The sequence below is a fragment of the Grus americana genome, chromosome 7 (assembly GCF_028858705.1).
Source record: "Grus americana isolate bGruAme1 chromosome 7, bGruAme1.mat, whole genome shotgun sequence".
Taxonomy (NCBI): domain Eukaryota; kingdom Metazoa; phylum Chordata; class Aves; order Gruiformes; family Gruidae; genus Grus; species Grus americana.
In genome coordinates this window covers 9,001,196-9,019,544 of record NC_072858.1, presented here as the reverse complement: position 1 = coordinate 9,019,544, position 18,349 = coordinate 9,001,196, and the positions used below count along the sequence as shown (strand labels likewise).

The 18,349-nt window shown below is 34.7% G+C and overlaps 1 protein-coding gene across 3 annotated transcripts in view; it reads left to right on the top strand.

Annotated features, from left to right (window-relative positions):
- The window catches only part of ATRNL1 (attractin like 1), a 520,884-nt gene that overhangs the window by 206,294 nt on the left and 296,241 nt on the right, over positions 1–18,349 (top strand). For all 3 annotated transcript variants that reach the window (XM_054832653.1, XM_054832656.1, XM_054832655.1), the window contains 3 exons: positions 12,730–12,824; positions 13,469–13,547; positions 14,756–14,913. In XM_054832653.1, the coding sequence (XP_054688628.1) occupies positions 12,730–12,824; positions 13,469–13,547; positions 14,756–14,913 (332 nt within the window). The remainder of the gene's footprint in view (positions 1–12,729; positions 12,825–13,468; positions 13,548–14,755; positions 14,914–18,349) is intronic.

The following is an 18,349-nucleotide window of genomic DNA, read 5'->3' as shown; positions in this document are numbered from 1 at the left end:
TTGCTGTTCGTTTTTACATGATAATCCATTTCTTAGAAAAACTATGTCAAAAAGTAGTGATATCTATCAATTGTTTTGTATTAAGCTAATCATCTGAAAAAACCGCAATAAATGAGGAAGAAGTTTATTCTGTTTGTGCATTTCAGTTAGCAGTACTTTCTTTCCATGGCCAAAAAAGTCATGAATTAATGAAAGTACAGCAGTATCCACTTCTTGGCTTATAGAAAAAATAGTGCTAAGAAAATAGAATATTTCTTTTAATCTCTGGCAGCTGTTTGAGGTGGAAATTGAGTATTCCCAGTCACTTTCAGAAAGGAGTCAGTGAGCCCTGCTGCGGTGGCCAACGTTCCCTCTCTCAGGCAAAGAATAAATCTCCTCTGAAGAGTGGGTGACTGCTTTGGGGTTGAGAAAAACAGCCTTTTGGGCTCCATTTTTCCTTCCTCTTTTATCTCCATTTGCTTAGCTTAACCAAGCAGTTTATTTTATGTACTTAACTGCCAGCCCTACAAGCTAAACTTGTAGAAAGTAGGGAAAAGAATCTGGGTTTATTTTTTCTCAAGTTTGTCACTCTATGTATTACTCTTTACTTAGGGTTGAGGTATTTCCTCCTATTGAAAGGCTGTGTAGACTGGATTAGGCAATATTATAGATATGTAATCTCATCTGCGAATGTTTGGAATTTTAATATGTCAATGTGGGGGTTTTCTTCTGAATTGGCATTCAATTCTTAGCATGAGCAAAAAGCAGGGAGAAAATGTTGTTATTTAAATCAACAGATTTTACTTTAAATATACCTGATGGTATTTTAAATGAAAAGGTGCTTGCGTTACTTTTCAAACTTGTAGTGCAAAAGTGTTCTACTGTCCATTATGCAAGTATGGTGATTTAGCATATCATATTTTTTACAATACAAGTATTTGTCATAATTCATGACTTCAAAATAGAGGAGACTACAGAGTGCTGGTATACGACATGCATCATTTCTGTCCAATATGAAGTGCAGGTTTGCTGAAAGTGTTCTGGATTTATTTGCTATAAGAGATTTTACTTCTCAGAACTAACATGTTAAAATTGTTTGAGAAATGGCAAAAAATATCAGCAAAGTTGAAACATCTCAACTTCAATTTATATTGTGTATTTTATACAAATCACGTGTAGTCAAGCAACGTGGGGTAAGATCTGACATTTGAACTGTAGATTTAAGGCTTCTTAAGCAAAGTTCAACTATATAATGAGAAAAAGGAAGGAAGAGAATTTTGAAAATGTTGAGATATTACAGGAACACCTGCTTATCTGTGTATATTTATAGCCAATTTAAATACTGCATGTTCTGTCTCCTTGAAAGACCTGATCAACCAGAGGTTGCCTCTTTAATTGCTGAAATCTGTGTTGAATTATTTGAGAACCAGGACAAAAACTCTGCTAATAATCCAAATAGAAGTTATTGTGTGAATAACTTCTGAGTATTCTGAATTTATGTGAAAACTTGAACATATACATGTATAAAAGCATAAACAATTTTAAAAATAGTATTTATATTTTTGCCATGCCCAGTGTAATTTTATGGGCATTCACCCATTTTAGAAATAAAAATAAATTTCTTTATTTCTAAAAGGAAACAAAGTACCTTATTTGTAGGGATTATACGTTGAACTGAACATTATAAGAGCAAGATTTAAAATAACACTAAAGTTTGACTGCTCTCATTAACTATATGACAAGAAACATCCCTCTTTGGCAATAACACATGAACTCAATAATATAATGTTGCTGTTTTAGATGTGCCATTTCAATTGTCAGAACAAGCAAGTCAGAGATCTCTTCAGTGTGTGTACACTATACAATTAAAGAAAAAAATTAGAATCAAGTTAGTGAGTATTGATGCTAATACATTGCAAAATGTTGTTGCATGTTAGAATTGTAATATTAATACAAGTGTTGTAAAGCTGGTGATGCATGTAGATCATTAAGAAGAAAATTTCATGGAGAGAGAAATTTTAATTTCTGCTATAATATTTTAATGAGATTTTTTTCTTGGCTTTGTTTGTACTTTTCTAACACTTCAGAATATTACAAGAATTAAGATATTACAGAGACTGTCCGTTGTGACAAAAGTTCATTTCCTGAGCAGTCCTTATGATCAAGTAATAACACTTTTATTTTTCATAATGCCTGTGCCATGAGTTTTGAAATGCTCCATCATCAGACAATTCTAGACCTTTTTTCTAAAATTGATGTTTAAGTTACTGCCAATTGATGAACTCGCTTTTCTTTGTTGTTTCTTCTTTTATTTTATTGTTTCTTCTTTTAGTCTTTGCTCATAACTCTCTAGTTCATTGGTTTCCAAACTCTCTTTATGGACCATGGTCCTGTGCAGAACTTGTAAAGGGTTTGCAGCTGTTCACAGAAACCCCGTCAGTTATTGCAGTGTTTTCAGTTAAGATTTTGGTGAAAAATATATATGAAAAAAATTAGATCTGGCTGTGGTCCATGGTTTAAAAACTTTAGAAACATAATCTTTGGACTGAATTCTTAAAAAAACCCAGGTAATTATATATGTTCCTCAGTTTTTATATCTCAGCAACAAGTCTTCCCTTGCTTACCATAATATTTACATACCTACATATTTACTTCTATGACAGTTACAGTGAGATGCATCTCACCTAACTAGCTTTTTAAAACTTATGTGTCCAGCCTTAATTAACCTTCTAGATCTATCTATAGTCAGTAGGGAGAATCAAGGGTTAGTCATCTAACCTTTGTGCATATCTGTCTTAGAAAAAGATGTCGTCTTCAGAAAGTTTTAGTCAATACAGAGCAAGCCTAGACTATTAGTAACATTTAGCTGAATAAAATTTTTACACAGGTCAGATTTTTCTGTATCTGGCCCTCCCTTAGGATCAAAACTGAAAACTTATTGGACCTTTCCAAATAGCAGCTGAAAATTTCATAAGAGAAAAGATTTCTGTTTAAAATAAAATTTGGTATGGGGCTTTGAGCAACCTGGTCTAGTGGAGGGTGTCCCTGCCCCCATGGCAGGGGCGCTGGAACTAGATGATCTTGAAGGTCCCTTCCAAACCAAACCATTTTATGATTCTATGATTTGCTGATTATGACACTAATCCCTATGTCTTTTTGTGGACTTTTTAGCCTAGTACATTTTTTTTTCCTTTTTAAGTACAGTAAAAAAACCAATGAATTGTTATTGCTGAATGTTTTTTATAAACTTTGAACTTCTGTGAAATTCATTCTCACATGTTCTTTCTTTACGTGGAAAGAGAGGCATATAAATAGTAAGTGCTGGAGTACATTTAGAAAAAATGCAAGTTTTGCTAGTTGATAGTAAAGACTTCACAGTAAATGACTTTTTGTTTTGTGACAATGGACAAGTAATGTTGGACACCAACATATTTCAATATAACAATGAAAATGAGGCAGTGGATGACTGTTAGATATAGACAACAGAGGAATGAATCAGGCAGCTACTCTGAAAGTTCAAAATAATTATCCTGACTGAAAATAGGTCTGATGGTAAACCCTAACTTTGATGTAATTCAAGCAGAATTTATTTTGGTCACAAATGAATATGATTTATAGCATTTGATAATGGAACTTGGTTTCAAAAGCAACATTTTTGCTGATAGAGAGGAATATGAATAGGACTGTTCTCAACAAGCTCTTACTGGAATTAGAGAACAATCGCTAGAAAGAGCAGGAGAGAGACAAACTGCCTGTGCAATGAAGAGGCGAGAGTATGAATTTTGGAATCAGCATGAAGAGAGATATCCCTAAATAGAAAAATGTGGGCAGACTGACTGTGATGGGTCTGATGTTGCAATCATGAGGGAGGTTCCTACTCTAACTTTAAAAGTTATTTCAAGAAGTAAAAATAGAAGAGCACTATTTTATGAGGTTTCTATTCACAAAATTATTGTAGTTCAGTAATACAGAATTCTGATGAAAATGTACCGACTCAGGCACATAATTGTCTGTTTGCCTTTTAGTGTAATGAAGATATTGAAATGATGTTACTCGTGGAAGTGAAATATAATTTCTTATACTGCAGTCTTAGAAGTTTTTATTAATATGTATGTGGTTGTACATAAGGCTAGCCATTTATTCAGTGAAGGAAGAAGGTTTCTATCTTTTTGTTACCCATCCTTTGCTATTAAACATTTTAATTTTCTGTTTCATGCCTAGTACTCTTAATAGTGTACCAACTCTTCCTTCAGATTTAGTGACTATGCATCCATTATCATTTCAAGTTGACCATAGGGATTCCCTTTGAGTAAGGACACACTGACATCTTTCGATGTCTATTACTCTAGTTTACAGCATGATATAATTGGTATTATTAGTTATCAGAAAAAAAAAAGTGAAAAAAACCACTTTAGTCACTGACTGGGTAAGGATCTTGTGATCCTCACCTAACATTTATCAAATGTGATAATTAGGTTGTAGTTGGGAACGAGGCTATGTTGTGAGTGGGTCTGGTTGCCCGCTCCGTTCGTATGGCTGTCTGACATACATTGCAGTACTTTTGGCTTACAACTTTTGCTAAACTTTAACTTTTGGAGCCAAAATGCTGGACATATTTCTCAGAAATTTTGTATATGTATGAAAATCTTTTACCATGTTGTTCAGTTTTGGAAATGTGCATCAGGAAACTATGTGATAGGAGCCATGGGAGAATGGCCAGTAGCCAAAGGTAGAAAACCCATGAATATGTCCAGTTATGCACGTTCTTGCTCCCCTTCTGGGAACTCAGGTTCATTCTTTCCTCTCTGCTGAGAGAAGTGAACTGGGATGCTCTACTGGAAAGATTTGGTGAAAGGGAGAAGTCATCTCAAATTTAAAGCAGTTCTCTAGAAATTAGTCCAGCCTGACTCTTAAAATTACTTAATAAACCCCCTTTATTGAAATATACTGTTTAGACAGTGGGTGCCAGGATAGTGGAAGAATTAAGGTTGCTGGCACAATCATTTTATATTTGCTTCTTTATTAGTGCACGATTGTACGATTTTTAATAACATGGTACATACTATTTCCCAAGGAGCTTTCCCTCTACAATGTGTGGAATGAATTTGTTTGCAAGGGATGAATCAGTGATCATGTAATGGAAAGATGAATGTATGTTCCTTTCCTATTGTGTTGTAAAAGTGGAGAGAATTGCAATGAATGATGGAAGGAACTGCAAAATAAGAATGATTGTATGTGGTGTTATGTAATTTGACATATTATGAAAAATCAAACTCTAGGTATTTCAGATTGGCTACTCATGATTAATGGCTGGTTTTGTCCTTGGTCTCTGTTTCATTTCCTGTCCTATAAAAGGGGACTAATAATGCCTGCTCGTCTCACAGTAATGTTGTGACAAAATCATTAACTTTTCTGAAGAACTTAGAAAATGATAGTGATGAATGCTATAGAAAGCCGCGTTAGAAATTAATTCCATCTTTAGAAAGGGATTTATGTAGTATATAGTAAATGAGGCATGGGCCCAACACTGAGTACTGAACATAGAACAAAGTGTTGAATAGCTGTCCATTAAGTAAGCACTCACCCAAAAATAATTCACAGGCATCCTTGATGGTAGTGGTTCATTTTACAGACATAATATTCCTCTTTAACATACCTTTGTGTATATAACTTTATCACTCATTTATACTAAACATCTCATTTAAAAAAAATAATTACAAATGTAATTATATATTCTTAGAGAGCTGTAGTGGCACTCAAAATAGTGAAGCAGAATTTAAAGTATCTCAAAACTTCTCTCTGGCCTTTGTTCTTCTGGGAACATTCTGGCATTTTAGAAAACACAAATTTCTTTTAATATATAAGCTTGAGTATGGGAATAGCTCTGTTCCATATTAATATTAGCCATATTAAAAGTCATGGGTCTTCATTAACGAAAGAGAACTGTTTCTTGAAAATTACAGCAATACTAGGATTAAATGATTGCTTTGAAATTTATTTTTCTCATTTAATTAAATAGCTTTCTTCGCCTAATTATTGTTGTGTTCTCACATGCACTCATTATTGACATTTTGAATTGATTTTAATGACTCCTTTTGACTGTGAAAGCAGGCAAGGGTTTTGAAAAAATCAAAATAGAGATGTGAAAAGACTCAATAACCATAAATCCTTGTTATATTTGACCGTTGATGATGTCAGGATGGTATTGTGGTCTTATCTCCCAATGTTCTTTTTCTACTTTATTCAATGATTTTTGATACAAAATGAAGCAACATGCCTGGGAACAGAAATCAGGCTGTAGGACTCCCCTCTCCCTGCCGAGTGCTTGGGTCATTTGACTTCCTCTGGTCTCTTTTTCTCTGTGTGCAAATTGAATCTTTTTTCCCTGGTAGCGTGAATCTTTCTACCACTTCTCCCTTCCCCGCACTAAGGTGACGGGGCACACACCCTGCTAGGCAAAAAGAGGAGGAGTTGGATTTAATACTGTCAAAAAGAAGGCAGCCTCCAACATGTTTTCTTGGTGAAGAGGAGGCTACGCTGCAGTGACGTGGCGGCTGATGTTTGTGCTGAACTCTGTAGTAGCCGTGTTTAGGATGCGCTAGGCTGACTCCTGCAGAAACTTTGGCTCAAAAATACCCAGCTTGTGGATTCCAAATACTGTGTGTGGTGGGGAATTAAGATCTGAGCTGTGGGCTCTGAGTTTGTGTAGATTTCTATGTCCTCAAGAACTTTTCCTGTGAAACTTTAGTTTTAGACATAAAAGTTCAGGGTGCTTACAGATTATACTCTAGTGTGTGGCTGTTTAAATTCCATCTGGTTGCCGCTTGAGTCACCTGTATCTTATGTCAGATTTGCGTTGAAGGTCGGGGCCCCATATCCGATCCAACGACAGACTAGACGTTTTACAGTCACTTGTACCAGCATGAAGTAGGAAGGGATTGTTGCTGTTGAGATGTGATAGTGGTTCAGTCTCTTTCCCTGGCCCATTGGTTCAGGGAAACTCTGAACATCAGGGTTTTTTAAAACATATTTATTTCAAACATATTAAGTTTGAAAATGTAAACATGGAGGATATTGATGGTATAAAAAAATTTAAATGCTGGATATTAATATTTTACTGAAACAATCCAAAACTAAGGTGGAACTGTCTTCTGCCTATTTCCAAAAGACTGGGGATATGTAGAAGAGCAAGTAATTGTTAAAAAAATGGTGTGTTTCAGGTAAATTCTTTTTCAGTTAACTTTTTTAAAAATAAAAGAATACAACACTCATTCTGTATGTCATTAACACTTTTTTGCATAGTTAAGAGAAGAGTCTATGAAGCGCTCAAGATATGTTTACTGCTTAGTCTCTTTGGAAAATCATTATAGCTCATTGACACTTTGTGAATTTAAAATGTGTTGAGAATTAAAGGTAGACAGAGGAAATGTGTTTTGAAAAAAGGTGGGATTCATATTCTAGATTTTTTTAATTCTTACAGAAAAATGAAAGTCACCAAAATAAACCACAGAGAGCTTCAATGGTACTTCTAGAAAATTGAGCATTTTCTTCTATAATTCACTGAAATAATTCTATAAGTTTGTATATTTAATATTTGGATGTAAACAGCCATTGCTACCTCTTATGGAAGGGGGGGTGTTTGAATTTGTTTATTTTATTTTCAGAGTTCACCAGATTTTAAAAACAGTTTTAAAATCTTGTTTCTGTAGGTCAGCCAGATGAAAATCATAAGATTCCTTTTATCAGGTGTTGCTCATATGGCAGTTTGATGAGTATGTTTAGTATTTGTTATCTTTGTGCTTTCATTTTCATCCTATGCTACAATATAAATGCAGTAAGATTTTTTTTAGTTTCTGTTTATATGTGATCCAAATTTCTTTCCTAATTGAAGCAATCTGTTCTGCGTGTGCCTTTATAAACAGAAGCACTTATGAAATGTCTCGTGTTTATGTAAAGGGTAAAAATACTTATGGTGGCTTTTCAGAGGTTTAAAGTAGAAACAAAAATGCATGGAGGCTTCTCTAAATTCATGATTATAAATATACACAACAATATCTATCAACAGGATATACTGAATGTACTTTAAATAGCTATTTCTACATTTAGCGGTTATACCTTTGGCTATTTATACATTTAACTATTCAGAACAGGTCGTACTCTTACAACTAAATTTTACTTTAAATTTTGTATTTATTTGTAGGCTAAGCTGTCTAGGCTGAATGGCACTATGAATTGGGAAATATGGTGTGATGTACTGTGTAACTGCTTAGTTTGTTTATGTGCACTTACGATCTATTGGCATAGATTATGTTTTAGGGTTACGCTCAGGATGGGGCTTGGCGGTGAGAAGGAAAGCTGTTCTGCCTGCTGCAGTCTGTAGAAGGTGAAGCCTTCTGGAGGAGAGGGCAGTGATATTTTCCTTGAGAGCTGCTGAGTACATGTGGGGGAAGAGTCTCCTAAGGTGTAGGATGAAACAGATGGAGAGGGGGAGGAAGGAGAGCGAGACAGACAGCAGCAGGATGCAATAGAAAGAGGAGAGACTTCGTCACAATCCCTTTCGATTTCTACTGTCACTTTAAATTTCCTCTTAAATTAGTTTTAATAAAATCTAGCTTTAGAGCCTTCCAGGGATTTGGGATGTGCAAGTTTTGGCCAACCAGAAAGTATCCTGAGTATGAAAGCGAACCTTCCTCCAAACTGTGAAACTTCTTCAGCATACTTTTGCAGTCCTCAGGAAGATGGGAAGCTCAGTGTCATCTCTTTTGTTTGCACCTGCCTTCATTTGCGCTGTTGAATCATACAACTGCATTAGGCAGTGCTCTTCGCTTGATTCCAGTCAAGTCATATGCACTTATGGTATGTTCCCTGAATTAGAGTCATCTATGAAGAGAGATGTATTTCTGCTTCGCAGCATCTAGTCTGAGGCCAAGATAGAGATTTAATGGTTTGTCCCTCTCTCTACTGCAGGTCTCTCTGGAATAAAAACTTCATCAGTTGTGTTTGTTAGTGCTAAGAAATGTGCTTCTAAATAGATTAGTGAAGATCATCTCTTCCCATTTTGTAGGGCTGGCTTGGCATGAATTAAAGGTCCTTTGGCACCTTTGAAGAACCCCAGGGCAAGTTCCATGTGTTGACTCTCAGAACTCTTGAATAACACAAGCTGTGTTGTTCAAGGCTCTTTGAGTACTACAGAGGAGACGATCGCTACTGTGTGGGATGTATCTTCGATATATCTTCGACACTATTAATGGAGTGATTACTACTTAATAACACCATAAAATGCTTTGGGATATCTTGAATATAAAAGGTGCTGTACATAATCAACTCTTACTGTTTTTCATGATTTACCGTTTCAACTGTATTGTAGGTAAAAATGCAGTAAAAAAGTGGCAGTATTTTTCTGATTTGTTACAGATGGTAAAGTTATGAGGAACTGTATAGTTAAACATCTTTTATCAATGTAAGGACTTTTCCTGCATTCCTTGAAAAACAAGTTCCTATTTTATTGGCTTTTAGCAAGTAAAACATAAATTAAAAAGTCACAAAACAATCAGAAAACAAACAACAACAAAACAACAGCAACAACAACAAACCCTGGGAATAAACTCGTCATATTATTTTAATAATAAATTACTTTGAAATTTTCTTAAACTTGTGTACAGAAAAGTGTTCATTCATGATTGGGAGACAAGAGTCCTGTGTCTATGCCTGAATTTGTCTTATGATGAGATCTTAACTATATATCACTGCTGGTCTTTGGCTGATACTCTGCGTAGCTGAGAGGACACAATCTGGTCTTAGAAGAAAACAATGGCATTTTTAAATAGTCATTTTCCATGTATTGTGAGCAAATCAACAATCTCTTGTCCTTCTGGACAAATTTTTGCATCTTGTAGCCTTTGCAGTAGCCAGAATTTCCGTTGGAGTGCATGTTGTGGTGCTTGTCCACCATGCATTTACGATAACTGCAAAGCTAAAGCGTGCTAAAGCACTAATTTGTTCTTCATGGGACCAGTGTATTTGAAGTTGACCAGATCAGGAGATTTAGCATATCTATACATTATTCCTAGCCTTTTGGCCTTGCTACTCATGATTGTTAAAGGGTTTATTAATTTCTTTAATAGGGGTCAATCTCTGCTTGCCATCTTTTGCTGTCCTGCTACCTTTAAAGATGTTCTGGTGCAATGGTAATCTTACTGTTGAATATGTAGATATAGCACACTGTTACTAATAGAGTCGATGAGACTTTATTAATTAGATTTGCATAGTTACAGAAGACTAGAGTAGTATTAATAAATGGGGTCTTTTATTTTAATATTTATTCATCTTTTGCCTTCATAAGCTTGCAAAAACCTGATCAAAACTCGTTATCTAAGACATCTAGATCAACTTATTCTTATTTGAATAATGGAACTGTGGTGGCTCATAATAGAGACAGTAGACTTTTCAGCTTTGAAGGTCATGGTAATTCCTTTCATGTAACTCCTTTATTTTCTAATTTTCTTTCCACACTCAATGTAAAAAAAAAAAAAAAAGAAGAAGAAAAAACCCATTTTCTTTAACTATTAAGACAATACAGTGAGTTGTATTCGTGCTTCATTGACTAGTAAGCTTTTTTTCTTCTTCTATGTCAGGCTTCCCATGGGATACAATAGAGTGTATTTTTTCAGATGATGTGTTGCTGCAGAAAAGGTGATTGTCAGCAGTAAGCAAACTATTGAGTCCAATAAAAGGCTGACACAGCTTTTTCCTGCTTTGACTTAATCTTTCACTCTCTTTGTATTTACTGATTTTGTTTTTATGATCACATATTTTTTTATTTGTAACACACTGCTTGTGTGGTGTTGGTGACTAGTAGAATGTCATCAAGAGAAGGATCAAAATAGGGCTTCAAAGTTATTCACTAGGATGTAGCATCAAAGATGACTTGCATCTAACCATATTTTAATGTGCACAAAATAATAATCTGAATCACATACATTTACAAGGCACCTCCTTATTTCCTGTGACGGAGGAAAAACCAGAATCCTTTCATCCCTATAGAACCATAATGGTCAAAGAGACAATTTATTCTCTCAGATCTGAAGATATCTGCCTCTGTAACAGAGCATTCCAGATCCATCCACCACATCCACCTCTGGTTCACAACTGACTGTTGCACAAGGACTGTTAATCTGCTAACAAAATTTATGTCTCTGAGGGCTCTGCTGATTCTTGACTATCTGACTGCACTGAACATTGCCTGCTGGGATTCTACATTCTACCCTCTATGTATTGCAATAACAATCATCCCTGGTGACTGGGTCTTTTTCTTACGTGAGGTGCTAGAAACCTGCTTCACCCTGCTAAATCCACCCCTACCCCTTCCCCCTGCAGAAAAGTTCTTTTTTGGTCATTCCTAGTGCTATGACCCAACTAAGGGTTAATCTCATTCCTCCAGCTTCAGGAACACAATGGGATAGCTCAAAACTTATGTCTTCTGACTTTTCCCAATGATTTTATGCCCCTTCCAGGAAAGGTTAAGCATGGTTTGGGTCATCTGAGGATGGCCCTTTCTCCCTTCTGCACCTGTGCCAACTTTAGCTGGCCATCAGGACAGTGCTGTTAGTGTGCGGTGACAGGAATGGCATGCATAGGGACTGCCTGGCAGACTCCGTTTCTTTCACAGGTTCAAAGAAAAATGTGTAGAATAAATGCCATTGGGAAGTGAAATATAATCTTTTTGAGTCAATACTACACTGCCACTTTTTTCTCTTGTATAAAAAACTTATATCACTGGCCACTTAGAAAATCTCTTAGAATTTTGGCAATTCAGAAAGGATGTGCTTGGTGGTCACATAATTTTATTCAAAATTTCACTATGTCATTTTATTATTAGCAATCTTATTTACCATAATATCATGCCTTCATATTATATAATTTTACTGCAGATGCAATGTTTTTTTTCCAAAACTTTAAACCTAGTAATTCTAAAATGTGTTATAGTAATGTAGATATGTAAACCATTTATATAACACAGTAAAGCATATGACTGTAAACCAAAAATATTTAAATGCATTTTGAACAGAATATTTGAATAATTATTTCAGAGTAAAATTAGGGAACTGATAACTTTTTAACAATACTTTATACTATATTTTGGAATAATTACTTTACAAAGAAAGCTGGAGAGGGACTGTTTACAAGGACATGTAGTGATAGGACAAGGGGTGATGGCCTTAAGCTGAAGGAGGGGAGATTTAGATTAGATATTAGGAAGAAATTCTTTACTATGAGGGTGGTGAGGCACTGGCACAGGTAGCCCAGAGAAGCTGTGGAGGCCCCCTCCCTGGAAGTGTTCAAGGCCAGGTTGGATGGGGCTTTGGGCAACCTGGTCTAGTGGAGGGTGTCCCTGCCCATGGCAAAGGGGTTGGAACTAGATGGGCTTTGAGGTCCCTTCCAACCCAAACCATTCAATGATTCTGTGGTTTCAAGTTATGTGTAATAGCTGCTCTGACTCCATAATCGAATCTGTTTCTTAATTTTGTTATTTTTCTTATTTTTTTTTTTGTTACTACTTTACCTAATTTTTTTTTATTGCTTCAAGACAGTATAGTGCAAATACTTAAACAGTGAAATGTATTTTAATAATTCCAATTTGTAGATTACTCCATGCTTTTTAAAATAAACATTTTTAGGTGCTTGTGTTACATATTATTAATATGTATACACTTGAATCTATTTTATTTTTAATTTCTGTTTTACCCACAGACAGCCTTTTGATTGACTACCAGTTTACCTTCAGCTTATTACAAGAGGATGATCGTCATCACACTGCCATAAACTTTATAGCAAATCCGGAACAGGTAAGAAAATGTTATTAACTTCAGACCAGTTTTGGAGAGTCATGATCAAGATTTCCATTGTATTTGACCATGAATAAAGATTTTACAATATTGACCTATAAGGTATTAGAATATTTCAAATCTTTTTCAAAACTGAAAATTATTCCAATGCATTCATTGAGAAAACTTTCTAAATGGTAGATGTACTTCAGATGAACTAATACTCAAAAAAATCATCAGTTGGTTTATTTTATTGTTCGCATGGATAACAAGTTTTAGTATCTTCCTGAGATGAATTAAAGGAGTATACTCTTCAGTTAAGAAATCTTTATTAGCAGATGAGAAAAGTAATTTTTGAATTGCAATTAAAATTTAGCCATTTGCCATGTATTTTTTCTTTAGTTTTATAAAGAAAATTATTTCATTATTTTTGTGTCAATCCGAAAAGATAACTGATTTAGTTATATGCTTACTTGTACCCTGTACTTACTGAAGCAAAAGTGAGTATTGCCTTTGGCTCTGAATTATTACCATTTCTATTTATGTTTAAAATGAAAACCAAAAGATGATTAAAATGCTGTATTCAGTTATGTGCAATAGAGGTATATTCAATTCATTCTCATATATTTTCTTAACTTGAATATATTTTCTTTTTTTTTATCCAGTCAAATAAAAATTTGGATATATCAATTAATGCATCAAACAACTTCAACCTCAATATTACATGGTCTATTGGTTCTACAGGTGAGGGTGAATTTTGGTATGATGACTTTTTCCCATATGATTTCGTGATCCTTTAAGCTATTTTAACCTGATTGTCTCTTTGTTGCTAATTTTGATAATAAAACTTTACCAAATGTGGGGTTTTTTTGCCATTATCATTATGCCATTATTAATTAAATTATTTAAACCTCAGATGATAATTTTCAATCTGAACGAAGCTTCATTAATATGTTAACTTTCTCTCCTATTCAATTAAAATTACTTTAGTAGGAAAAGCTTGTAGTCTATTTAAATTTTTAAAATGACAGTGTTATGAAATGCTGTGATTTTAATTAAGATAAATTGCTTCCTTAACTACTGCAGAGACTGAGATTTTAATTTCTTTGTTTCAGTGTTCAAGCTAAAAATTTAATTATTAACCTTAACATTGATATCAAACAATAAAGTTCTTCTGTGTCTGCTGATATAAGGAGCTGCTTATCTGTTTTTCTCCAACTTTGAACCCCATTACTCTTCTTTGTTTTAATAAGAAGGAAGAAAAGCTTTATTTAGACTGTTTCTCTGAATTGGTTCTATTGACTTTCTGAAAACACATCCAAGGAGAAGCATGATGCTTAAAATGAAATTGTACTAAAATCAAGAAAAAATCTTTTTAGAGGAAGTTCAGTTACATAAACTCAAGAATTTCTTCATCAATGTAATTCTGAAGTATTTTAACATACATTAGTTAGTAAATTCTATCTATTCCTTTATTTTAACTTAGCACAGTCACCCATATATTTGCAAAAAAAAGAAGATACATATTTATTAGTAGGTATGTTATTAAAGCTTTCATGAACAGTTAAAACTCTACAGCAATAATGTAAGAGGTAGACAAATTCACTTTCACACTTTATTAACCTATGAGTTTTTATTGAAATGTAATGTATAATTAGTGGAGGAAAGCATATTATCTGTTTAGCTGACCATAACAACTTTCTTCTGAAATTCATGTATCTTCTATCAATTTTATGATTCATTCATAATATTCTGAAACCAGAGTAAGATTTTCTATACATACAGGGAATTCACAGGAAATATACCTGACGTACCACGTAAACCATAATAAAGGGTTATTAAAGTTGTAGAATGAAGGCATCAAAAGTAATTTAGGAATTTAAGTTTCTTGTGCAAATTGACTTTGGCATAAATATATATCTACATATGGGTTGTGGTTTTTTTTTTTTTAGCTGGAACAATATCTGGAGAAGAGATTCCTGTTGTTTCTAAGGCGAATATTAAGGAATACAGAGATAGCTTTTCCTGTGAAAAATTTAACTTTCGGAGCAACCCAAACATCACTTTCTATGTCTATGTCAGCAATTTCTCCTGGCCAATCAAAATACAGGTTAGTATGACTGTTTTGTGCTTACAAAGATGTCTTAGCTTTACACTGAATTTATTTTTTCAATCATATAGAAAGTATACAAACAGTATTATTTGCATGCTCTGTTTTCTGTGTTTAAGAATTATATTATGATGCTTGTGCTTTCCATAGTGATTCAGACTTCAGACCATTGATTTTAAAATCTGAAGTTAAAATTATTGAACATAAATGTTTATTTGTGATATACCCTAAGCATTTAGATGTATACATAAAAGAGGGCATACAAATACGTATTTAGCTAGATATTTGTGTGTAATCTTTCATTAATCATGAACTTTCTTAGCCTCTGATTTTCTTAAAGGTTGAATGTCTACATCATATAATATTACAAACTTCAGTTAACACTAAGTATATTTGGTTAGAATTTATGTTCTTCTTTGACTTCATTGGAATCAATTTCACTGAGTATTTTCTAGAATAGTGAGATACTGTCCAGTGGCAGGCTTAAAAAAAAAATCAATGCAATGATGGTTGGTTCCTCCCCCAGCCCCCGAAGTTTCAGCAATATTTATGGTTATCATTACTATAGCTGCATTCGTAAATACTGTGTCCCCTGCACCAATGAAGGAGCTCTTTATGTGGATGACCAACGTGAGTTTTTATTGAAGTGGAATGTAAATTAGTAAAGGGTATTATTTGTTTAGCTGACCATAACAACTTTTGGATGACCAAAATTTCATAATTCCTCGTGAATTCCTACATGAATGTTAACTGCAAATGTGTTGGTGTTGAAGGATGATTTTGTGGAACTTATTAACATTTATGTATGTACTATTTTATATAAAAAAAGCCCTGAAGGTTAGCTGCTTTCTTTTACTCTTCATATTAGGGGTATTTTTTACACTCAACAATCCCACTTCCTAAGGACAGAACAACTTTGATTGCCAAACAGCCTTCTTAAACAAACCCATGGAGCAATTTAAGCTGTAATAGCATTACATACTCCTTTCACCTTTAAGATGGGAAGGTCCCTATGTCATCATTGTAAGACAAACGTTATTAAGGTGATGTATTCCTAAGGTGTACAGCTGTTTGTCAGATGTCAGCAGATTGCAGCTCCTTGTGCTGTTTCCACTGCAGCGTAACACCTTAATGGCAACATGTTTTGATGCGTGATAAAGGGAATCCCTGATCAGTGGTTACATCCCTTCTTTTTTTTTTTAATCAGACTTCCTTCTCTCCCACAGTTGCAGAGATTTTTTTTTATTTATTTATTTTTGAGGCATATTGAAGTTCATCAGTCTAGATAGTTCTGTCTCTGAGATTATGATGCTTGGGTATTGCATTCTTTTCCTGTCCTGCTAATTTTTCATAAAATTCTTCTTCCATCTAGAAATTAAGTCACTCCAATTTTATTCAGTGGAAAAGGAATGCTAAGGTGCAATTATGGAAACTGTTTCAGGATGTTAATGTCCTTTGTATTTGCATTCCTAAATCAACAAGACTATTATTTTGTGCTCAACTTTTTTTGATTGTTCTTTTCCAAGAAAATATCTCAAGTTCACATTACCCATATAGATTTCTTATGTTTGGTGCTCTAGCAGTAGATAAGATCTTCAAATGGTAAATGGAGTAGGGAGCTTTTCAGAGAAAACAAGTTTAGCTTTAGATGTTAACTTTACAATTCAGTATATAATAGACATTTTAAAACTATATGAGCCTTCCTATGACTTCAGGTTAAGAGAGGGAAGTCATGGTTCATCCCTACACAGGAGCTGAAGTTTCCAAGGCCAGTACTAAATGGGCTCACAGTTCCAATATTTATGATCTTCTACATCTCTTAGTATACCAGATTTCACCTTCACAATATGCAAAAGTGGTTGATAGCAGTCAAGTACTATATTAGAGAGCATCCGTTTGAAGGATGATAATTTTTACAAAAATGATGTTACTGTTATACTGATGAAAGGACTCTTTGGAAGAGTCAAGATACTGATGATGGATTTGAGTTCTGGTTCAGAATGAGGAACTCTTCTAGATGGTCTCTGAATTAATTTTCAAATGGTCTAGAAATCAGTTTCCTGAATTAGCCACCTTTGCCTTTCTGTGGTGATTAGATAGCTCCGTGTTCTAGTGCAGGGCTTTGGATGTCACGGAAGTTGGCCTATGCATAAATGGTCTTAGACACCAAACTATTTGCACTGGAGTCCTTTCCACTAATACCGTCATGCTGCATTGGTCAGATTGTATTGGGTAAAAATGTAGTGGTATTCTGTATCAACTCAGCACTGAAGGTTTCATTTAATCCTTAAATCCTTAAAGTTAAAGCTAAGGAAATAACTGTGGCTTCCTTGAGAAGTACTTGTTCATCGGAATAAGTAAGATAGCAACATGAAATTTGGCACATGCCTTTTACACAATAATTTTGTAGAGGACTAAATACTCTTCAGCACATCTAGCATTTTTCAAATACAATCAGAGTACCAGTCTCCTTTATTTACATTATTCATTGTCACCTGTCAAGAATAGATTGTATAAAGAATGACTTCCCAAGGAAGCAGAAATAGTGACCTTAATTCCCTTGTAACTGATTTTTCAAGTTGTGGTGTTGATATGCATTTCACCACTCTCCTTTTATGCCTCCTGTTATGCTGACGCTGGAGCTAAGATTACTTGTGTCTGTCACTGGGAAGGTTTGGCTCTTGGTGTTGGGAGTTACTGCTCTTACCATTTTGGTTTCTGCTGGAGAAGGAACAGCACTTGTTGTACAAGACCGTTTCATTTTCTGTCAAAGTCACCTATATTATCTCTATTTTTGCATTCAATTCTCTTCAAGATTTTCATGACTACAAGGAAAAACTGTACATCCCAGCAGGTGATTGTTTATTTGGATCAATGGCTCACAGTTGCTTCCTCAAGTACTTTTATTATGCATGTTACCTATTCAGCAAGCTTGGAGGTTTTTTTCCTAAATCTTAATAAATCCCTGGTGATTCTAACACAAAATATCTTCTTTTGCAACATAATTTCCTGACTTTGAAAAAAGGATATGTGATGGTTGTGTCCATACAACAATTTCCTGAAGATGTGCTGGTTTGTGATAATTCTTTGCCAGCAACTACCCAATGGCCCATTTTATTTTTGTCACTGGTGAGCCTAATGACCTCAGAATACAAGTTCTTCAGCACTGGATAGCAGTGAATTACTTGCCAATCATAGAAACCATGTCGGAAATTTTCAGTTTCAGATGAAGTCCTGCTCTCTCTATAAAATTGCACTCTAGGTTCCCATTAGTCAGCACCCTTCTTCTGTCCATAATGGCTACGGGCACACAGCTGGGTGCTCAGTCAGTCAGAGCTCTGCAACCCTTGGGGAAAAACGCATTTAAATTTACTGATGCTAGAAGAGCTGTTTAGCAATAAGATCTTTTCTTCCTTGACATCAAAGGAGAAGCAGA